The following is a 25,816-nucleotide window of genomic DNA, read 5'->3' on the forward strand; positions in this document are numbered from 1 at the left end:
AATCATGATGACACAATATTTTACCAATGTGCTTAGTTCTATGTTAAAGCCGAGATCACGGACATAATTTGGCGTAGCAAGTGATGTAACTGCTATCTTTGCTGCTATCGAGAAGGAATATGCGAAAATGAGTTTATCGGTGATTAAAGGTAAATCGAAGTATATGTCGGTTACTGCAAGAAATATCCAGAAATCTATCCAGAATTCGTGTATTTTCGTATCACCGTAACAAACAACAACGATGTAAGCCTGGAGATCCGATGAAGAATTATCTTTGCTAATAGGTACTATTATAGGTTAAGTAGGCAATTGAAATTGAAAGTTCTTTCTCGGCAGACAAAACTTACACTCCATGCAGATCACTTATCCTATTTGTGCTACTGAATGGCGTAGAAGCATAGAGCTACCACAGAATGATAAAACTGCAGTGGGAGCTTTTAAAAGAAAATTTTTTTGTAAGATCTCTGGTTCTCTATGAGTTGCAGCGACTATCGCATTCGAATGACCTACGAGCTATATGAGCCTTATCACGACATTGGTATGAGTTAGTGAATTAACATCATGGTTTGGTTGTGAGAATAGATGAAGATGGTATTTGAAGCGGTAGTTGAAAGAAAAACGCGTAAGGTGGATTGTTTTTCCAGTGTTTAAGTGATTAAGTTGACATAGCACTGACCGCACTTGACTGAACTCTTGTAATGGATTGTTATGACCATTGAAATAAGTAAGTAAGCATAGCTAACTTAAAGAATAATTAATTAGCTCAAAGAAACGTAATATAATAATAGGTATGTAAGTAAGGTTGGTTAACTTAAATGTTAATCAAAGGGCTCAAAAATTATTTAACATCATGTGTTTAAAATCGATTACATAGAAAATCTAAGTTATTTGAACTCAATACCAAAATGAAGGAATACTTTGGTGAGACTGTAAAGTCAAAGTTCTCCACTTATATAGTTAACATAGCTATAGTAAAAATTTTAAACAGAATTTGTTTGATAATCCATTTATAATATCATAAACCTTATTGCCTATCTAATTGATTTTTTAGGAATCAATAAAATGTGTTTATTATATTATAGGTTTTCTAAGAAATTTACAGTGAAAACTCGTGTAAAATTTGGTAATTTCTTAAGGTTACATTTTGTTGTAGTTCTTCCCGATGACGATAAGACGTAGACAGCGAGTCTTCAGAAAAAAAAAAATTAGCAAATTGCTTTTTAATTATATAAAATATAATAATTAATCAAAATTAATATATAAAAAATTTTTATATTTTTTATTTAAAAAATTAAAAATTAATAAAAAATATTATCAGTTAAATTAATTTGCGTAAATAACAAACTCAGCAAAAAACAAAAAAACGTGTTTTCGCGTTATTCCGATTTTATTAATTAATTAGTGCTAATTAAAGTAACCCTAAAACTAATTAAAATTTTGGTTTTCTGCAACATTTTCAAGTCTTTTTTGCACGCAATTTTGTTATTAAAGGTTTTTTTTGTTTTTTGTTTTTTGTTTAGTGGAATTTTTTGTTTGAGGAATTTTTTAAAATTTTTTAGATTGCGGCTATGTTAAATGTTTTTTAATTTTTTTTTTTCAATATAAAATTGATACGAAGACGTAGATTTAGTCGCACTAAAACAAAAACAGCGGCAACTCAAAACAGCTGACGTCATAGAATAGGTTACCGTCTAAAAAATTTATGAATAAAACGAAATGTAAACAAAAACAACTACAAAGCAGTGAGGAAAGAAAATTATGCGACACTCTTCTGAGTTTAAGAAAATACGAAATAATAAATCAAATGAAAAACAAATTCCTTTTGTTTTTGGTTTTGTTTTTGTTTTTGTTTTTGCGTTTGTATATGCTTATTTGCCTATGTGTGCATGCATTTTGCTTGGTTGCAGTTGTTTATTTTCCGTCAATCAGAAACAGGGAAAAAAATGAAAGTCAATGCTTCGCAGTGGACTTTGTTTTTGGGTTTCACTTTGTTTTCATTGTTTTTTGTTTTTTGTTTCATTTCGCCTTGCAGAGCCAAATCGTAGAGAAGAAAACTTTTGTTTTATTGGAGGCGCGTCGACCACACTAAGTGCGTAAGTTTCCGCACCCCCAAAAGGGAAAACAAAAATTCAATATTTTTATTTTTGTCACTGGCGCTGACGTTAGCGTTATTGTTTTCCTTGTTTTTCTTTTATTATATTAATAAAGGTGTTGTTGTTGTTGTTGTGTTGTTTTTTATTATTAAATTATGGAAATATATTTATTATTTTTTGTCGCTGTTGTTGTTTTTGTTTTTGTTTGTGACGAAGCCATACAACACAGTAATGAGTTTATGATATCATAATTAGTTTTAAAGCAAGAAAAACAAAAACAAAAAATGAAAACAAAAAAACAATATTTTATCACGCGACTGAACGAAATTTATGCGGTAAAAGTGTTATTCACTTTTAATTGCTTAATTGCTCGTTTTATGGAAGAATTCCGATATCGGAATCGTGAACAAACAAGAGTTAAGAGCTGTTAAGGTTGCCTATGAAGAATCTCTAGTCATCTGAGTAAATAAGAACTTTGGACTTAATTTTATATTTACTTAGATTATTAAGAGAATATTGATACTATTAAGAGCTAACAGGTGAGAGGGAAGAGGTGAGAAAGTAAGGTATCACGAAATGTCTGAACATTATTTAGAACAATTTCAATTTTTTTTATTTAATTAATTTTAAAAAAACTAATTGTTAATTTTGATCAGACAGTCATATAACGAATGGTCATATGGATTTTACGAGTTTTTTAGTCATGACAATGAAGGCATGTTATGCAGACAGTTAAGTTACAATTCTCAATTTCAAACTGTTGCAACTATTTTGATATATTTTGCTTGGATAGGTCATATAACGAATGGTTATATGGGTTTTCAGCGTTTTTTAGTCATGAAAATGAAGGCATGTTATGGAGACAGTCAAATTACAATTCGCAATTTCAAACTGTTGTAACTATTTTGATCACTTTTGTTTGGATAGGTTATACCAGCGATCTTAAGAACTCCCTTAGGTCTAAAGGCCCATTATATTAACGTATATTATTATTAAATAATAAGCTATGAATACACCCCGACTTAAAAGATCTATTGTGCTCCTGAAAGCCCAGCAAAAACAATTTTAGACTATTTATAAATCTCGCAATTGCGATCCTATGCTCCTCCTAGGAGTTAAAGGATTTAATATATAAATCTCATAATTGCTATGGACTTAATCTTACTTCTTTGAATTGGAACCAATATTGTATAAAAAAATAAAGTAAAGTAAAGTATAAAAGTCCCTAAAAGAGTAAATAGGTGTCACACTTACGCTTGGCAGTGACAAAGCAGATGTAAGCACGCTCATCATTCTCTCTACAACTGTGAAAGAAATTATTAAACGCAGGTTTAATATTCTAGTATAGTCACAAGACTGATATCTCTACTGGGTATCTCAATGGGAGTGCTGTATTTTCTAATATTCTGTTATGGTTCCTTAATCTGCTGTGATCCAGCAGCAAACTTATCACGAGACTAAAATCTTAACTTGACATCTCAATGAGAGTGCTTGACTTTTTCTTAATAAAAAGCGATTAATTTGCAAACATAACGTTGAGTCTTTCCATCTTTTATTAAATTGCTCAGCACAGAAAGAAGTCAATAAGTGTTTGCGTAATATCAGTGATATGTTCAGATTTTTAAATTGTTCCAAACGGTTACTAAAAGGACCCTGTCCGGCCACCTGGTCTGCTTTGTTTCTGTCTAAATTTGAAAGATTAAATAATTTTTGTAGAAGTGCTCTACACAAATATGTATATATTAGCTTTTAAATATTGGAAATTCTTTTTTTTATTAGTGAGCAACATTGCTTTCATTTACTTGACAAGATACAGGAAACCACGTCACCGTGGCAATAGAATTTTACTCCCTTGATGTCATTGTCAAATTTTTTGACTTTCATTGAAAACAATTTAATATTTGACGTGACCATAACTTTCAGAAAATCCCAGGCATTATGTATAACTATGAAAATGATAAACAAAGACAATTGCTAAAAACAATTGATGCTTAAGAATATTATAAGGTTATTAGCACCTTAAATAATTTTCAAAAACACTGAAAGGCCTACAAGGGTCCATGGCGTTGTTAACCTTCGAAGAGTGCCAAATTCGCTTGCCATTCTGAAGATGTGAGATGTGTGAAGTCAAAAGCATATTTCCAAAGCAAAGCAATAAATCATGTGATTTGTCAATCACCCAAGATTCAACATCCAAACAAAAAACAAAAAAACAAGACAGAAATCTGTTTGCTTCACTCAAATTATGCAAAAAGCAAACAAATTCGTTTATTTGCTATAAAAATATTAAAAAATAATATTTTAAATGGGTAAACACAGAAATCGTTGCGATACCAGCACTCATACATGAGCTCAAGCCCAAATAAATTAAATTAGCAACTGTTCGAAATGGTTCGATCTGCAGAGGAGCAAGATTTGCAAAAAAAAAAAAATAATGAAGAAAAGAATTTAATTGAATTTCGCTGGTATGAGTAATGGAAAATTTATTCCAACTTTATTCACAACATTTGGATTTTAACATTGACACCTGCTGCTTCTGCTGTTGCTACTCTCTCAGAAGTACCAAAATTTGACACCAAAATCTGCCAAAATCTACAAAAGATACTCGAAAAGACGCGATTCGGTGCTTCGATACGGAGTATGGATTTTATGCGTCTTGTTGCCAAGTCGAAGATGTGCTTTTATTGTTGTTTTCCTGTTTCAAGTCGACACATCTAACAATGAATCTGTGAATTATTTGTGATAATATTTGGTTATGAAAACTGGAGTAAATATTGTTATCAAAAAGGGTGGATCAACACTTTCGAAGAAAAACTGTAACATACGAAGTGTAAATAGGAACCTAATGATGATAATTGCCTGTGTATAGCGGATTATTATCTCAAATAAACAACAGCAAAACGAAAAACAAAAACAATCTGCTTACACATTAGCACACAAAAATATTTTTCATATTTCTCATATTTTTCATATTAAATAATAAATTTACTTTACATTTTATTCACTGCAGGCAATAAACAAGCAAATAACCAAATAACCCAACGGCTCTGGAGATACGAGGCGAGTCATCAGATCAATGCTCGCGCCGCTTCTGTTTACAAATCGTAATCGAAGCGGTGCAGAAGTGCGCCCATGTTAATATTTATATAGGTTTATATACTATAGATATATATATATTATTTTTATACTTTATTATCAACTTGTCCTCTCTCCACAACCAATAAAAACGGTTCGAAATGTTACAAGTTCGATTGAAAATATTTTTATTTGACCTTTATATAAGTAATTGCTGAAATGGAGTATGGAATAAGCCAGGCAGTGCTACAGGTTGCAGATGTTTTGCATTAACTATTAGTTATAGGTCTGTAAAATTAATAAAAATATTTCTGTTCACATAATTAATATAGTTATAGTATATAATAAGCTCCACATCAGGTCATTATTGTATTGGAGGAAAAGAAAGTATATTAATTTAATCACTCATACGCTCTGAGTTTCTTGATTTTATTATTTTCACCTTGGCAATGTAATATATTGTTAATTGTGAGTATTGCATTTAATGGCATTTGTTGTTGAAATTAAATTCAAAAACTTTATTAAAAATCAAATTATTTAAGAAATGTACCTGTTTGTGCCTATAATGCAGCAGATGTTGAATGTGAAAAGATATTACACAGAAAAACAGCGAAGCTGTGAAAAATTATTTTCTTATTTACACGTCGCAAGCAAATATAAATAATTTTAAACAAATAATTTGCTTTAATTTACTTTTCATAGTTTTTTTCTCTAAACATTTAATTTCTAAGGCAAATATTTCTATTTGGAAAATAACTGTAAAAATATAACAAAATTCAAATTAGTTGCCATGCTGCATCTGAGTACGTTATGCCGACATAACAGATTATACATACATTATATTCAATTATCATATATAAACTATATTATTAAAATTAACAATTATTATTAAAGATGTGAACCAATTTTGTATATAAATTCACTCGAAAATAAATTTCAGTTACGAACTAATTTCGTTACGTATATACTTATAGCTTTAATGATATGATGACTAAGAGCATAAAGCCGATAATCCGAAGTTAAGCAATATTGTATTATGAGTAATTATTAATTATTACAAGCAAATCGCTAAATAACTAAAAGGGTAGATAATAACCAGTCATGAACTGTAAGTAGCACTCCATAATTGCAAGTAGGATATTGGATATATTGCATGTAAAGATCACGCTAAAAATGTTAAGCTAGATTGAGAAGACGTGTACTGATACAACAATTGCATAAAATAACAACGTACTCATGGAAGTCTTTAACTCCAATTAGTAGACAACTATGGAGTCCATTGTTATATTCTTAAAATTGTGAATTACTTTAACCATTATGACCTTCATGTACTAAATCAATTAGTCTTCCAGAAAAAGTAAAATATAATAAAATAACCTTTATCATCTCTATATATTATCCTTGTTAAATTATTTGGTCTTCCTGATAAAAGCAAGATGATCATACAAGTCCACTTTCAACACATGTTTCTATGCTTATGTTTTACTTTACATATATTAAATTCATATGAAACCACCTAGTTAGAAAAAAAAAAGAAAATGCTAAATATAAAAATGTGCCAGCTAACAGCATCAAAATAAAAAAATATGAAAATATAAAAAAGAAATCACAGGAAACTTTTTTTTAAAAAGTTTCTGTATAAAACGTAAGCAGGCTATGAAATAGAATATACACTGACATATATTAGTATGAATAGGCTATGCATGCACTGCAACATTAAAGAATTTTTTTTTTGTGCAGATACTGATAGATATACAATCGCTTTACTTAGGGACATGTTTTACAACCAATAGCCTACGCGGCACGCAAAGCCTTGATCAAACCGTGATCAAATTTAAGTTTAAATTTCTAACTTTCTCTCATTATCAATGTTTTATTTAACATTTATGATAATAATTTCAAATTTAACGTAACCATGACGTACTATATAATATTACCTTTATAATTCAACATATACGGTTAATTAAACCAAAAATACTTCTAAAAAATCCTTGATTATGCATATTTGACAGTAACTGAAACTATTAATTTTTTTGATAAATAGCTTAAAAATGTGCTTATTGCTAATACACATAACAAAATAGACTCCTGGGAAAGTATATCCTTACGGAAGAAGCAATTAAACTCTGTAAACTAGACTCTATACTACTTTTTATTGACGCAACACGGTTTAGAGACTTACGTGAAACTACCAGAAGGTAGCTCAATAGACCCGATAGTCGCAGTGCCACATCCCCTCTTAATAATAATAATTATTATTATAGTCCATTCTTTTCTTGTACTTGAAATTATATTTTAACATAGAGATATTTTCTTTTCATTATTATTCATTATTTATTACTACAGTTGTTGCCAGGGTTTGAATTGCTTGCTGAAAATTAGCAAAAGCAACCATATTTTGACTAATGCATAACTATGGACCAGTCGATTTTTGTCAAACGACTAATTGCTAACGCATTGCATATGAAAATGAAATAAAAATATGCATTAGCAACAGCAAAAAACGTAAACTGGTTTCATTTTGATTGCTTGCTAATAGTCAATTTTACATTTTTGACTATTATGCATTTGGAATATATGCAACGTGCTTGCTTATGCGTTAGTTGCTTGTGTTTTGCTATTAGCAAATGTGTATGGATTTCTTTTTTTGTTTTTGTTTTAAGGGAATGTGTACGCATTATTTCTTTGTCAATTATGATGTGTGCGTACAATTTGTATGCAATTAATATAATTTTATTTGTAATTAGATTATGCCTAAACTTATGTTTATTTTAATTATTAAATTTATGATATATATGATATATATATATATATAGATAGATATATATATATATATTAATTATGAACTATTAATTCATATATAAATATATATATATATATATTATATATATGACTATGTGGGACACTATTATGTGTCTAATACGTGATACTTTAGACAAACATTTTCATGAACTGACATGAGCTATGTTTTATATAAACAAGCAATTTACGTTTATGATAATGTAAATCGGCCTAGTCGTGTTAATTCCGTACAGCTTAAAAGACAAAGTTGCCATTATTCTGAAGTGTTTCATTTTAATCGGTATATCATGGCTCCGCGACTTAATAAATTCGCAATTCTTCAACATTTTAAAATAATTAGTGATAGCGATTTAGCAGTTTGTAAAATTTGCAAACATTCGTTGAAGAGGGACAGAATATTTAATTTAAGAACGCATTTAAAAAATATGCACCAGTTAAATATAAATGAAAATGAAGATTCCAGCTCAAGTACTAGTGCAATAGTTGTGAAAAAATCATTCCGAAAACAAACAATTAAAATCGAAATGAGCAAAAAAGAGTTATTTCGCTGCTATATTGGCTTAGTAACTGAGGACAGTATTCCATTTAATGTCCTTAATTCGGAAAATATGAGAAAGATTATTGACCCTATTTGTCGTGGCTTAGAAGAAAAATTTAATAAAAAATTTGTATTGAACAGCAATAACTGTAAAAGTGTCTTGAAATTAGTTGCTGGCAATATTAAAGAACATATTAAAAAAGAGCTCAAGCAACGATTGATTTCCTTAAAAATTGATAGTGCCACAAGATTGTCTCGCAATATATTTGCTGTTAGTGCACAAATAATGAATAATCAAATTAATGTCATTTACATTTAAGGTTACCATCGAGCGTGCTTTTTCGTCACTAAAATTGATATTATCTGATCAACGGAATCGTCTTAATCATGAAACTTTAGAAAACATTCTCATGGTTAAACTAAATCCGCAATTTTTGGACCATGCTATTGATGATATGCCGTTGTTTCAACCTCCTGAATGGGACTTAAATTTAGAAGAATAATAACATCAAATTAAAATTTTTAATCATAATTGATAACAAAGTTTTTATGTTTTTTACCGGGCGTAGGTCGTTTATTAAACACATTAATTTATAAAAACGTTTTTTAAATAAAATAAAAAATTTCACTTTTTAAACTGTTTTAAATATTAAGTTATATTTTAATTTTAATACAAAATTATTTATATATATTATATATATATATATATTTATTTATATATGAATTAATAGTTAATAATTAATATATATATATATATATCTATCTATATATATATATATATATCATATATATCATAAATTTAATAATTAAAATAAACATAAGTTTAGGCATAATCTAATTACAAATAAAATTATATTAATTGCATACAAATTGTACGCACACATCATAATTGACAAAGAAATAATGCGTACACATTCCCTTAAAACAAAAACAAAAAAAGAAATCCATACACATTTGCTAATAGCAAAACACAAGCAACTAACGCATAAGCAAGCAAGTTGCATATATTCCAAATGCATAATAGTCAAAAATGTAAAATTGACTATTAGCAAGCAATCAAAATGAAACCAGTTTACGTTTTTTGCTGTTGCTAATGCATATTTTTATTTCATTTTCATATGCAATGCGTTAGCAATTATGCAAGCAATGCAATTAGCAACAGCAATTCAAACCCTGGTTGTTGCTTTGTTTCAAATGTTTTGGTTTCAGGTAATAGTTTAGTCGTAAATTCTGGATGTATACGAGTAAAATGATAAATTTAATAAAAAAATATTCAGTTCATTTATATATAATATTAATTCATGCATTTTCAAATAATTAAAGAGATAATTTATTAATTTTTAAATTTATTTATTCATATATATATATATATACTGTACATATAACACCAATTAAGCAAAGTATTTTAAGAAATAAAAATATTTCTCAGTAAAGCTTATTACTAACTTTCGTTCCCCATTTAATATTGACACAAAATTGCATATAAATTTTTATTTGATTTAAAATTATAAAGTTTTTCTGGATTTTTATAACAATTTTTCATGCGAAATGAATGTTAGCACTAGGCTTAAACAAAAAATATATGAATGTACTTTTTAATATATGTAGAATAAAAATAAAAAATATTATAAAAATTATAAAGCATACTTTTGTGATTGGGACATATAAATAAATCATCGAAAAAGTGAAATGTTTTCCTTCTCTGTTAAATAGTTCAATATTCTATGTTTTTCTTTGCATTATTAACAGAATCAAACCTTTGTTAAAGTAAATAAATTAAAAAAGCTTACTGCAGAAAAATAAAAATATTTTTCATAGTATAGTTTTGAGCCGAAGGCAGCTAAAAGTATGCTATACTTTTTATATTTAAATAGAAGTAAAAAACTTTTACTATCACTGCGTGCACCCCATGCGATTAATAATTTTTATTGTAGGAAATATTTTATTAATGAGTATATTCACACCATTTTATCATTGAGTGTAAAAAAATTAGAAATATTAGTTGATTTTCTTGATATTTAAAAATATTTTATAAATGCGTTAATATGTTAATTTCTTCGCTAAGCGTGTTGAGGCGTTTACTTACCAACATGGGAAAGCGATGAAAGCTCTGAATCTGAAAGAAATAACATAAAGTTGGTGTGCAGCTTTTCAAAAATAACTTAAGAATTTTAATATAAAAGCTTTTAATAAATGGGTTCTTATTTAACAGAATTTGTATTCTGTTAAGTTCGTTATATTGCTGGTATAGTTTTTGAAATATAGAGGGCGTATACTATGATTTTTTGTTATTAAAGAAATTTTAATAGAAAATAAAAATCATCCTAAATTATTATTACTGCGTCAAACAGCCTCTTAAACTGACAACAAATTGAGTAGATAAGACCAAAAATTTGTTAAATAATTAGTTAAAGTAATTATAAAAAGAAATTTAAAAAATTTTGGATTTATGGTTAAATTAAAGCTTTTAATTAATGTTTAAAAAATTCCAAAAATATGTTAACTCTCATGTCAAAATATTTGATTCGAGGAACTGAAAAGTTTATATAAAGGATTTAACTATATGCTTGTCACCAAAATATTTACTTAGTAAACATAATTTTAATTAACTTAAATTTAAAAATATTTGTATATTAAAATATTTAAAAAAATTTTAATGAAATATTTTTTTGAGACAAAAGCTACAATAAATTAAAAAAAAAGACAAGCTGAAGCGAACTCAATAAAATAGGGTTGGTTTCTCACGGATCTCTATATATGTAAATTAATAAGCTATAAAAATGTTAATAAAATTTTAAATATTATGGTGTTTTTATAAATACAGTGGACACTTGGTTTAACAAATACCCGATGAAGCGAAGCCTACATATAACAAACGATCAAATATTTGTAAATAACAAGCGAATATTACATCCAAAATGCATCAAACTAACAAAAGGCTATAGCTAGAATATATACAGTAATAAAGAAGCAACAATTACAAAAATTTGATTATTTTATTGAAATTTGGCTGACCATACGCTGTTTCGAGTATGAGTATTTGGCAATACTTGAAACAGTGTCAGCCAAATTTCAATAAATTAAACAAATTTTTATAGTTGTTGTTTCTTAATTACTGTTTGAACCCTTCTAGTGTTCCTTTTGTCGTAAGATGCATCACATTCGACAAAAAAAAATCTACCGAAAAGCTTATTTATGTGATATTGAACACCTATGACGACGAACCTTAATTTTTTAAAAGTTAGGGACCGCTAAAGACTTCAAGGGTTCGCGGAAACGTTTTTGCTACTAGACTATGTTATGCTAACTCACTCCCATGACACACATCCACTTTTGAGCGGAATAGACATTCGTTATTATATAGCCTTTGCTATGAATTCTGATTGATATCTAAAGTAGAAGATTTGCTCAGTTTGATATGATATCTGAAGTGGAAGTTGACTAATTAAATAGTTATTGGCTTTAGCCTGTGATGGAAATTTGCATAAATCAAGTGTTTTAAGGTATCAATACAATTTCAAGGATTATTCAAAATGTTATTTGCTCATAAAGAAATGAAGTTTGATTATTCTGTGTTCTAGTTTTTTTTGTTTTTTATTAATAACAAATTTAGTATGCAAAATTTTGCAAACGAAAATAAAAAACTTAATGAAAAATCGTGTTAATTATTGACGCGTTTCATTTTAAGAATGTGAAGAAGATTAAGAATTTAACGTTTTTTTTTGTTGTTTGAGTTTTTATCTCTTGTGTATTTGTATTTCGAATAAATCTTTAAATTAAAAAATATAGTTTTTGTTTTCTAAGTTGAATAATAAATCAAAGAGCGTCACTATTTATAAAAACAAATAAAAAATGTTTGTTTCAAAAACACGTTTCATTAACTTTTGGTTTGATTTCGGTGAAGAAATCGTTATAAAATCACAAATATTTAATATCGAACCGACAAATTTTACTTAATAAATTATTTAACAATTTTTTTCTGATAATTTATACGATTTTAAAATGTATCGCAGACAAATCCTAATATGGGTATACGAGTATGCGTAACTGTATACGAATTAAAAATAATACGACCGAAAAGCTTTCGGAAATTCTCATTTAAAATTCGCGCGCTGTATATTTTCCGATATTTTAAGTTTATGTAGTTTGGCAGCACTGTCCTTAATTACTATGCCAAAAATGAGCGCGATCTGTCAGACAGTTCGTTTACGGCAGCTGTTGAAACCAGTTCACCTCAGTAGGGCGTTGCGAAAAAAACAATGGAAAAAAATATTGAACAAAGAGTTTGCATCAAATTTTGTGTTTCGAACGAAATTTCGTGTGCAGAATCGTTGCGAATGCTACAAAAGGCTTATGGGGAATCAGTTTTATCGAAAACTCAAGTTTATGAGTGGTACAAAGCCTTCCAGGACGGTCGTACGACCGTCGAAGACATTTCGCAACGCACTACTGAGGTGAACTGGTTTCAACAGCTGCCGTAAACGAACTGTCTGACAGATCGAGCTCATTTTTGGCATAGTAATTAAGGACAGTGCTGCCAAACATAAACTTAAAATATCGAAAAATATACAGCGCGCGAATTTTAAATGAGAATTTCCGAAAACTTTTCAGTCTTAATGTATTTCAACAGAATTTCCAAATTCAGTGCAGCTTGTGACGTCGTCCGGGGACTTCACCATTTGATAAACGAACCTTAGATTTAAACGATATGGCGATGGTCAGTAAACCAAATCCAATCGCAAATAATCATATGTGAAAATATCGCCCAAGCAAAGTAAGACCTCACAGTTAAGCATCAATTTTGAAGAAAAAAATAATTTAAATTAAATAAAATTAAGAAGACATTATCGCAATTGAAAACTAAATAAATTTTTGTTTGAATTTAGTTATTTTTTTTTTGTTTATTTTTCTTGATAAATTCAACTTACCGGTGTCATTTGTATTCGTCTGCGTGTTATCATTATTATCTACGTCACTCCCATCTCCAAGAGCTGAAATGATAAAAATCACAATTAAATTAATATTTTTTTATTTGTTTTGCGGTTTTTTTTTTTTTTTAGTTTTGGGTTTTAATATCATTTGCTACACTTGAAAAAATTTATAATAAATTAATTTGTTTTTGTAATCAAAACACAAATATTTGTTTTGTGTAAATTGAAAAATTTCAAATGGAAAATATTTCAAACTCATTGTCTGTTATTTGGACTGAGTTTCCAAATTCATTTATTAGTCCATTTGTCATTTTTGTTTATATGAATGCCGGAAATCGTTTCTCAGAATGTCAAATAATGTTTGAAATACATATATTATTTTTTGATGAACATGTCAACAAATAATAATTCAAATCCAAAAAAAGAATATAAACGAGCACAACAGATTTTCAGGTGCTTAATTTTTATTGGTATGAATATAATAATAGTAGATAGATAGATGTCAGTGAAAGTCTATTCAATGGTATATACGCCCTAAGAAGTGGCTCCCCGTTTTGCGAAACTGAGAAACTACTGTGTTATTTAAAAGAATAAGCAGTGTCTTCAATAAATACATTTGGGATGACAGGCATTTAAAAAAGTAACAATATAGAGTACATTATAAGTTTTCGAAATATCGGGAGAAAAAGATGGAAATTTATAAATGAAAACCACTAATAAGCGAACTTAAATGAAAGCCATTTTAGAAAGTAAGAGTATAGATTAGGGAATTAGGTTTCAAATTTATAGGTGGAAATCACGAACAAGTACTTTTTCAAATGCCTTTTTAAAACCTGATCTCACAAAAAGATAAAGATTGTAGGTAAAAGAGTACTTGCATACTTGGAAAGCATTATCTGCTATGTGGATCCAGTCTCATTAAAGTATTTCTAAATTTCTAAACTTTTTACCTAACTTCAAAATGTTGTTATTAGTTCTGTCGCAATAATTTCTTTACGGTCAACATTTGTTCTACTTATTGTTTGAGTAAGTCGTCGCTGTTAGCCCACTCCGATGCTCAATGAAATTCTTGGCTCTATTGATGAAGTCTCCACTGGTGAAGTCTCCATTCTTCTTTACTGTGTTCAGAGAATATGTTATATTGATATATTATTCACCTACCGATGCTTAATATTATACTTGGCTCTATTTATTTTCTGCAATGCTCAAATCCCTACACTTCTATACTGTGTCTCTCCAGATCAAGTAACTTTATATCAAAATTAGAAGTTTTATTTTTGTGTCAAAATAATGATTTAAATTTTTCGGAATAAAACGGAATAAAATATTTTATTCTCAGTGTCCTTATTGGATCTTGATCTTAGAGAAGGAACTAATACAGTGTCTTGATGTTACAAAATCACCTAATATATCAACTTAAAAAATCATATTTAGACTATAGACATACAAACATTATTAACTTGGAATAAACGAAAAATACGGCAATTTTAAATTATTTATACAAAATTTTAATCCATTTTCTGTGGTAAGGCGGTTATATAGCGATTGCAAAATAAGTGTGTTTAATGTTTACTATACTTCAGATTTATTTTTTCGGAATATTTAACAGTTCTATAGAAAAATATTTGCATTTAAAGGGAAAAAATTAAATCAAACGAGAAGTTTGCATTCATTTAAGATATTTTTAAACAATTTTTATCTTTGCTGCTCAACGAATCTTATTTAATAACAGCGAAATATCTTTCATGACTCGGATTAGCTTATCTGTTAGTTTATTTACTTTGCCGTTAATGTTTTTATTTTTATATTTTTTTTATATATTAAATGTCAACAATTTAAGAGCTGTGTGTTTTTATTTGCATTTAAATAATTTTTCTCGAAAATTGACGTGCAAAATGTACGAGCAGAGCGCAAAGCATCTCTTATGGAAAACTCATTCAAAGATCATTTAAAGAAGTCTAGAATACAATAGATACCTTTTGCTCAAAAAGTACTCGGATTTTGTAAATAAAACACACAAATTTAAATTTTATTCCAAATTTATTTTATCTCCTTCAAAATATGCTCCTTTTAAAGCGATACACATATGCCAACGCTTAACCCAATCTTCCATATACTTTTCGTAGGCCCGTGCAGGTATGGCTATTAGTTCCTTTTCCATAGTAAAAATCGCAAAATGCACTTAAAAGTAGTCTCATATTAACAGTTGCTGTAAACAAACTAATTGACAGATGGCGCTCAAATTTGTACCATATGTCAAGAAAGGGTGTACCAATATAACAAAAAAAAAATTGTTGGTCTATTACTTAAAGAGTAGTTAACAAAAAACAAAATCTGGATACTTTTTGAGCAGAAAGTATTCAAGTATTCCTGAAAGTATTCAAAAATTGCTATATTTTATATATTAAATTAGTATTTAATATTATTGTTTAATGCTTTAAAATCTCATTACATTTAATAATCTTTTTCTAAGATTTATTTAGAGTACTCGTATCTGTACGTTCTCGTTCCTCTAATAAAATTAAAGAAAATAAATTTTAAGATAATTACATAAAAAAAGAAAAAAAGTATTTTTATTTATTACATCTTATTGTGTAATAACTCTTATTTAATCTAATTAATTTATTTTATTTATTTTACACAAGTGTTTTTACTATCAGATTTTTACAATCTTGAAAATTACAAGTTCAAGGGCACACGTTTATCAATAGTGGTACTCGTGCATCTCCAGATCCCAGTTTAAGTTTAATATTTTTTCTTCAATTTAAGTTATCGTATACAAATATATTATATTGAAACCACAAGTTCTTGAATCGGCGGGTTTTTGTTACCCAGGGCAGACTGATTAGACAATGGAATTTAGTGAATCATTCATTGTGAGCAATTTTTTCCACTATTTAATATACTAATATCGACATAGCTTAGCTATCAATCTATCAAAGTTTATTATATATAAATATATAGTTAATTATAATTGTATATACGTCATCTAGTTCTCATAACAGTTCTTCCAACATACGTAATTGGTGGTTCTCATTTGAAATTTTCTAACTTTAAACCACTAAGCTATATCAACATATAGCGCAGTAGAAGATGTTGTTCGAAAAGAACTAAATGTACTTTACTAAAATCCATTGTCAATTAGGAGTGCCCGAGAAATCGGAGAAATTTATTATAAAGTACTAAATTCATCTAGCGATTCACTTAAAATTGTTAGTTAGTTGAAATAGAATTGAGAAATGATGGTTTGATATTATAGTCATAACTTTAATTACAAAACTGACTTATATATGAATTAAGTATGATTTAAAACTTAAGTTTAAAGTAGAAAATCGATCCTTAACATTTTTATTCAGAAAACGAGAGAAGGAGAATTATTGATTTGGATGGAAGTATTCACTAATTTGTTAAGATAAACATTTTTAGCCACCTTTGTCACTAATAGCTTTTTTATTTTATTTAATTAAAAAAACTCTATTTCTTCTGGTTCAATACAGCAGTTTCCGCTGCTTATCATAATGCCGTGAAAGTGTTTCAATTCGTCGATTCAGATGTTTTTCAAAATGTTTGAAGAAGTACTTTGAACAGTTGCAGAGTTCACAAAATGGTTTTCTTTTAAATGCAAGTGTATTTATCCCAAACAGTGCCAAATGAAGCAAATACCGAGAGTGATTGACCCTATTGAAATATGTAATTACCAATATATAATTATATACTATATTATATAATCTATATATAATATATGTACACATAATATAATATATATTATCTCTCTACAAATATCTATTTGTAAAGCGTTACTTATGTACAAGAAGGGAATTAAGTTTCAAAGTCTTAAGCATGGCACCTGCAATCCAAAACTTATAAATGGACTAATAAAAACAACAAAGGCTTTCGAATGTCACTGACGATAGGTTTATAATAGTACTCGGATCACTTGTATAATCAAATAAAAAATTTAATTATAGTATTTAAAATTTCTATTAAGTAAAATAGTCACTGCGGTCATAACTGACGATAAAATCAAATATAATACTAATAAAAATAAGGTTTTTTATTATTTATTTTTACTATTATGTACCGCCCCTCATTATATTCAAAAAAATAGTTTTATTGTTAGATTTAAGTTTAAATAAACATTTAAGTTAAGCTCTGGTTGATATATACTTACTAACTCTTCCAAAAAAAACAACCACTTCTATTAAATATATATGTAAATCTCACTATATCATTTTAAATATAAAGATTTAAATGTATATTAAAATGCATATATATAACATGAACATTTGAGGATTAAAACTGTACCTAGTATACGCTCACGGTCGAGAAAAATCAATAGCATGATAATGATTTTGAATACTATTTAGATATATTTTGAAACCACTCCTTTGTTTATCCTAATATGATGTAGTATTTAATTGAAGTGTAATGACTAGATTTTCGGAACGATATAATGACATCGTTATATCCAAAATTAACCCAAAACAACAAACAGCGGAGGCTACTACTATTTATGCAAAATAAATATTTGTTGTAATTGTTAAGGAAATATGTATATAATTTTAGATTAAAAATTTATTACTTTTCACCAAACTAAATTTAATGTTTCCAAGTGCAGTTTTAATAATACTCCGCCCAGGGTAAGGAGTCAAACAAACTTCAAAACGTCGGTTATGTTTATATAGAAGACTATATAAAAATATAAATAAAAATAATAACTAATTTATAAGCATTTATTTGAATAAGGATATTCAAAAAACTTTTAAAAAAATGAACTCTCAACCCCTCTTCTATCAGAAATTAAACGCCTTTCAATAAAAGGTATTCTAAAGATTTTTGGGTATGCCCAGAGTCCATAGTTTTTTAAATAAATTACCTGTTATGAAAGCTTAACATATCTAACGTCCAGTAGTACTAACCTTAGTTAGGACTAACATAGTGTTAGGATCTGTTGAAATCTAAAATTGTTGTACTCTGTTCTACACCAAGTTGTTCTATTCTAAGTCTGGAAGTAGTAAATTCTTTTATCTTTTTTTGTGTAATTATATTTATATAACCATCAATCTAGATTTTAAGTAAAATTCTATAATATTTAAAAAGTGCTAAAGAAATATCATTCATTCAATAATAAGTTATAAATAATGTAAATCAGCCAATTTGTAAATGTCAAGTAATTTGCTTAGGATGTTGTTAATATCAATGACCTCTGCTAATGAAACTATTCTATGCTAATAGAACTATTTATTCTATTCCAATAAAACCATTTAAAGTACTTCCTAATGCTGCAATCTACGTTTTAATTTACCAATTGTAATAAACTGACAGGAAATGACATAACAACTATATCGAGGATTGGATAATAAATTTAATACTTAAAACTATTGCCAATAAACCCATTCATTACAGAGTCTGTTAACTGAAGAAAACAATCCAATGAACGCTATTCTTCCTAAATGAATGGTGTTAATGAAGAAACTTATTTTGAGTTGCACTGTACCGCAATATAAAAATCACCTATTCCAAAACTAGCACGTAGTCAAAATGAAGACGCGTCAGAAGAGGATTACAGAGAAACCAAAAAAAGGCACAGACAAGACGTCAAACTCTTGTTTTGTGGATCTTTTATTGTCATTTCAGTTACTCAAATTGAATGTTAAATGTGATGAATGTCATTGTTAAAATCAGTCAATCGAATGAGATTGGCTATTTCAATAAAAAAAATACTTATGCTTTTTTTATTACTTCAAGTTTCCTCTATCGGAGTACAAATCATCAAAAATTGTACTCTTCTGGCTTTATAATTCCTCATTAAGAGTCATAAAAAATCATGACGCTAATACGTTATCGACTTGTAAAATTTATTGCCACAAATTATTCCCATTTCACTGTTGACGTTGACGTTTCGGTATGAATAAACTCTGAAAACTGAACGTCTGAATGTCTGTAGATTATATTTAGCAACGGCACAAAGTAGGTAACCATTACCAAACTATTACCAGTGTTTTTAAGATAACATAATTTAATAATTCTAATAAACAAATAACAAATAATAGTCTAATTTTTATTACATTTCATTCATAGTGATGGCGAATTTTACCCGATTTACACAATTTTTTGAAGTTTATCAGTAAATTTGGTGATTATATTTCGTTACCCAAACTCAAAAGTACTATGAATTTACATTAACTAAAATGATTCTTATCTGTAGAGCACGAAAAAACAAAAAAATTCTTTACACAAAGTGGAACAAACGAAAAATGTTTTGAATTCTTGATACCGGCATAGAAACGTGCAATCAGAAGTATTGAAGAATGATATACTTGAACATTCTTATATGGTTCAAATAGAGCACTAAAAAAAGCTATAGAAAATAGTTTATGCCAATAAAACAAATTATTTAATAAGATTTGTACCGAACCTCAAGATTTTCATCATTCTGCATCGTCTACTTTTTTGTACCGACAGAAAAAAAAACACAAAGAACAGGAACTTTGTATTTGAAACCGGTCAGTATATATAATCTCAAACGATGTTTTAGGATTGTCATTAAGCTATTGATGGAAAGACTTCACTGATGAGTTCTACTAACAGAAAGTTTTTCTATCATCTTCGACAAAATAACATATTCATGTGATACTGGTTTGGATCTGGGGTAAGTTTTTCAAGCGAGTTTTACTCTTGGTGTAGTTTTCATTCTTGATTGGTGACCTCGAGCGAGATGTATAACAGTTAAGAATAATTTATAACACTCTAGATATTTTGCGAGAGTAACAAAAATACCCTGAAATTAACAGCTGTTTAATATGACTTCACAGCTAAAGTGTGATTTGATTTGATGTATGTATTTATGATATATATAAATGCTTACTAACACAACTAAAAAATTTCAGAATTTGAGAAGATCGAAAGTAAATTTAGATGGAATGCAGATTTACCAATCGAGAACGTCATAAGGCTTCGTAATGAGTGACTAGACGGGTCTAATTTAGACTTCTTATCCGAAACACTTATGATAAAGGGGAATTGCTTCATATAAAGTGGTATAATATTTAGTGAAAAGTAAAATGTATATAATTATAAGAAAAATAGTTTTTTTTTTAAGATAGATGCATACGCAAGAACGCAGACAGGATTTCGTTAAACATATATTGAAATTTATTTTAGATATAGTTCTTCAAAAAAAATATTCAACATGTACAGATATTATTGAGAAAAAAATTGTTCGTAGTATTAGTCAAGTGAGATAAATAAAATAGAAAAATTAGGAATACAAAATTAATAATTAATAATTGTATTGAAAATAATTTTAATACAAAATAAAATAATAAAATTAAAAATAAAGGTGTGTGAACACATTTTAGACTTATTAGAAAAATATATATAAAAATATATTTATATTGAAGGATAATATACTCAGAAATAGACAAAAACTGAGTTGCTTTCTTTTCAAAAATGATGTTATTTTATTTGGAAAGCAGTATAGTCGAATAGTCGAAATATTGGTGTAGAAAAAAATTAATTTTTTTAATAATTAATTTTAATAAAATATATTATTTAAACAATTGACCTTTTTCAGAAACAAAATAATTATTAAAATCGTTATTTTAAATTATTTAATAATATTATTTCTTTAAAGCTTGATGGGAATGTCTAAATATATGTACCTATTCTACAGTCCTCATTAAAAAAGTATATATTTATATTATACGGTAGCATACAGTAGTCATTCAATTAAACTTAAAAATAAAATTTTAGGTTTATTGTATATTTGTTAAACCGAGAATCATTTGTAAAGTAATTCTATTATTATATTTACAAAATATTTTTGGAAAAAGCGGATAACTCTATTAAAAAATATTTATTGATTTATTCAAAGCATAAAATCAAAAAAATCTTGGCTATTGTGTCGCATATTATTCTCTTTAACCTAATAGTTCCCAACCGGTGGTTCGAGAGATGTTTCAAAATGGTCCGTGACTCAAATTTAACAGGTATTTTGTAGTTGGTATTCTGAGTATAAATTTTCAAGTATTTATTTACCTATTTTTTAACCTATATAATGTACCTATGTACTTATAAAATTTATTATACATTACCTATAGCAGAGATGCATAAAGCATATTAAAATAATCGTACAGCTTATTTTTCTTAAACTTTGTGGTCCCTACTAACAACCAAAAATATAAGTGGTTCTTAATCCACTAAAAAAAGTTGGGTACGCCTACTTTAACCCATTGTATAATAGGTTTTAGTGTTCCAGACCTTTTTTTTTAAAACATATATAAGGTATTAATTTAGCAAAAGGTTCCCTTACATATTCATTTGTTTTTCCTGCAATATTAGAAAAACTATACATTTTATATAAGGAGCATTGCAATGAGAAACTTATGTCTTTCGTTAAATTAGATATTCCTTAAATTTGATATTCGTTATACTAGACGGCTGTATATTTATTTGTTTAAAGTTTTGGCAACAGAGGGGTTACATATATGAGTATATCTATCATGAAAAAAATTTTAATTTGTCAAATATAAACGTGAACAATTTCCATTCATAAATAAAAGCTATATGGTTCATGTATCAATATGAATATATGCATATAAATGATTAAAAATATTGTTTAATTTAATTTAGTTAATAATATCATAAATTTAAAAAATTAAAGATAGCATTAGAAATAATTTCAGGAAATCAATTCCATTGTTCTAGTGGGTCATGCAAAATTCATATTCTTAAAACGCATTTTGTAAGACTTAGAATCCAATAAATCTTGTTATTTTTTCTTCTCGACGGATAAGATAAGAATAAATAATATTTCCTTTAAATTGGAGGATATTTTATTTATGGCAAAACAAAATTCGGGGACATACCAATGAAACTTCAGATGTGACTCAATTAAACGATTTATTGCCGTGGTTTTTGGTCTATTAAAAAAACAATCACGGGCCAAATAAAAGTAATTGTTTTGTTTACTTAACTGCTAAAGTCAGTTGGGTAAAAAGATTTTATTGCAATTTTATTGAAATTTTATTGAACTTCATACGATGCCGATATCATTTGATGACATATGACTATAACATAATCTCTTACTATAAGTAATTATCGTATAATTTTATGGAATTCGCAATTGTTTCGGATTAAACCTAAAACGGCACTTACCTCGGATACGAGCGTATTCCTGTGATTTTGTTTGGTTTACGATTACGTATTCGTTGATGTCGAGGTTTTCCAAAATTAAATTTGGATATGGTTTTAATTTTAACATAAGATTTTCGGTAAACGGCCTCATTTCTAGTTGTGAAATCACACTTTTACTTTCGTATCAGTGCTGGTGATAATTAAGGCATTTTCCCCGCCGCAGAAGTATCTCAAGTTGTGTGTTATTCCAGCGATTAGAAATTAAAATTCTATGTGTCGCGATATTAATGATTGATTATAAATGACATTTAAAGAGCCACTCAACTGTTCGGGCACTGAAACTCAATTGTAAATTCTGCTAAATAATTATAATATAATTTAATTCTTTTTTTATTTCAATTGTTTATCGATAATTGTTTTTATGGATTTTAAATTTGTTTCGAATTTAATAATAATTTTTATCAATTCTATCAATCATCAAAAACACTTTGTTGGATGTTTGTTTTTGCTATTTTTTTAATTAGATTTGATTAAATAATGTCAATTGCTAACAACAAAGTTAAAATACAATATAATTAAGCAAAAATTTCCTACACACGCTGAGGTTAGATAAAAAGTGTTATAGTAGACGATAATTACTGGGACAATGCGAGAAGGTATGCATTCGTAACTCAAATGAAATGAAACGTAAAACGTAAAAAGCTTTATTAATGAAATATATTTTTAATTACGTTTTGATTGTCTCTTATTTCTACTATTTTATATCTACTATTTATATCTTATAATTATAATAAGAATTTTAGATAAAGGCCTATGTTGAAATGAGTATGAAACATTCGCCTCTTTTGTGAAATTAATATTGCACAATTTTTTACTTTATATCTTATGTTACCACAAGGCTTTTCAAGGGTCTTTCACAATTTATAAATACACTAATATACTTCTAGTAGTTATCTTCTCTTACAGTCTCTTACAGAATATTATCAATAAAAGTGATCATTAACTATATATGATAAAATAGATGCAACCTGTAACGTTTATGCCTGTAATAGAATAATATTTGAGGACTTAGTTTAAATAATATTGTGCGAAAAGCAATAAAATTAATAGATTAAAAAATAATTTTAATTTAATTTATTTAATTAAGTTAATTAAATAGTTGGGGAGTCCTAGTAAATAAAATTACTTAACTCACATAAGTTAGTTCAATAAAAATACTGTGTTTTGCTTAAAGTGCCATAACTCTGCAGATAAGTCTTTGTTCCAAGAAAAGAAAAGATATTACATGAAACGGGGCCGAGCGTTAGTGTTGCAGAGTATCAAAGAAACCTACCCAATAAAAGGTTTCACTTGAAAATCGCTTAATACTGTATTTCAGAAACAATTCCCCTAAATTCTTTAACCCTAAAATATATATATATCCTATAAAAATCTTAAAAACAATTTTCCATAAAGAAATTTCCATTTATCACAAACCGTTTCTTTCTAATTGACCACATCTTTTTTCAACTAATAAATATACATATATAGCTGTTCCATATGAAAATAAAACGCTGTTTGATATATGGAACCTTTTTCTAAGAAAATTGTTTCTAAGATTTTTATAAATATCCAAAACAACACTATATCAAAAAAAATAACAATAAAAATGAGGTGTTTTATTGAAAGTATCAAACAAAATTTACTTGGAACCATTATGATTTAATATCTTATGTCGCTTAAGATCGAATGGAAAGTGTTCCATTCCTGCATATAACCTTTGACAAAGAGCTCTCACAAAAACACTCCATTCTACTTAGGGTAACTTTTTAGTATATATAGTTAACTAGTAGTTACTAGTCAAATAGTTAAAAAAAATCTATAGTATCAGCATCTTTCTTAGAGTGCTAATGAAATGAAAACCAGACCTATGAAGTGGAATCTCGATAAAACGCTTAAAATAGAAATACAAGATATAAAGGTTGCTTCGTAGTTTCTTTATCACTTTCGTAATTTTTCTAGATCTTTTAGATATATAGGTTATAGGTTTGAAGTACTTATTTTTTAAAACTTAATCATCGAATTATTTGAAAATAAATAATAATGCTAGTATTAAAAAAATAAGAAAATAACCTGTGATGTGATTGCTGTTATTGATATTTATTTATGGACAATAATAAACACAATATTTAATTAAATGTTAAATAATTTAACATTAAATATAAAAGTATATAAATAAATGGATATCTCTATCTATCTGTATGTATTTATCTATTTATTTTTCTTTAAATAAAAATTGAAGTTACTGTGTTTTTTGTTTATGTACATCGATACTAACTGACTGATTTTGATAAAGTTCTCGTGAAATATTATTAGACGAAAAGGATATATTCCATGTTTCTTTTCGATAGTGCAAAATAGTTATACTCATTTTTTTTAAACACATTTTTTTTTAATAATTGGGAGAAGCAAAAATAAATTAGGTTTTTTATGCAAGTTAATTAAAACTTTTTAATTTCAGTTAATTAAATATACATTAATATTAAATTAAATTATAATTATTTAATACATTATTGAAATAACGTTGCGTTTTAGTTTTTAATATAATAACTAGCTATCATTGTAAAGCGTACCACAAAAACTGCAGTAATGATAAATATTAGAAAACATGAAATTGATGAACAACTTAATGAACATTTCGAAATTAAGAAAATTCGATTATGAAAAAGCAGAACTAATTAAACGTCAGAACAGTAGAAGACACGAATTGAAACTGTATAATTGGAACTGTTTATTTTCTTATTGAAAATAAAATCCCAGTACCACGTGCAGAGAAGCACACAGGGCAATACTAGTTCTACACATATATTAATTGATATTTATGTGTATATATTTATAATTTATTGATAATCTTCGACCTCCATTTAAGTGTACATTAAGTAATAAAATTATCAATTTACTTGGAAAGATGAAAATGTAAATAAGTATTACCTAAAGATATATATTAACATGTAAATATAAAAATGTCTGTATGTATATTTGTATGTACGCTGATGAAAAAAGTATTTTTTAAACATTAAAATTATTATAAATATTACATTTATTGCTTTAAAAATTCACTATCTTTTTTTTTCAAAACTATTGACTTTTTAATAGCTTTAAACCCTGAAAGAGGCGCGTTCTCAAATGGCAATTAAACAGCTAAGTACATTACGAAACAAACTGCGAAATATATATATATTTTTTTTTAAAATTTAATT

At 27.5% G+C, this 25,816-nt stretch overlaps 1 protein-coding gene across 3 annotated transcripts in view; it reads right to left on the minus strand.

Moving 5' to 3' along the window:
• The window catches only part of LOC119685563 (probable serine/threonine-protein kinase DDB_G0282963), a 116,860-nt gene that overhangs the window by 44,098 nt on the left and 46,946 nt on the right, over positions 1-25,816 (minus strand). The window contains exons 1-3 of one of the 3 annotated variants that reach the window (XM_038099880.1): positions 22,599-22,919; positions 13,437-13,499; positions 10,595-10,624 (exon numbers count right to left, since the gene is read on the minus strand). In XM_038099880.1, the coding sequence (XP_037955808.1) occupies positions 10,595-10,624; positions 13,437-13,499; positions 22,599-22,728 (223 nt within the window). In that variant the 5' untranslated portion in view covers positions 22,729-22,919. Of the gene's footprint in view, positions 1-10,594; positions 10,625-13,436; positions 13,500-22,598; positions 22,920-25,816 lie in introns of those variants that run through there. The other 2 variants (XM_038099881.1, XM_038099882.1) reach the window with 2 other exon arrangements.

The sequence above is a fragment of the Teleopsis dalmanni genome, chromosome 2, assembly GCF_002237135.1.
Source record: "Teleopsis dalmanni isolate 2A chromosome 2, ASM223713v2, whole genome shotgun sequence".
Taxonomy (NCBI): domain Eukaryota; kingdom Metazoa; phylum Arthropoda; class Insecta; order Diptera; family Diopsidae; genus Teleopsis; species Teleopsis dalmanni.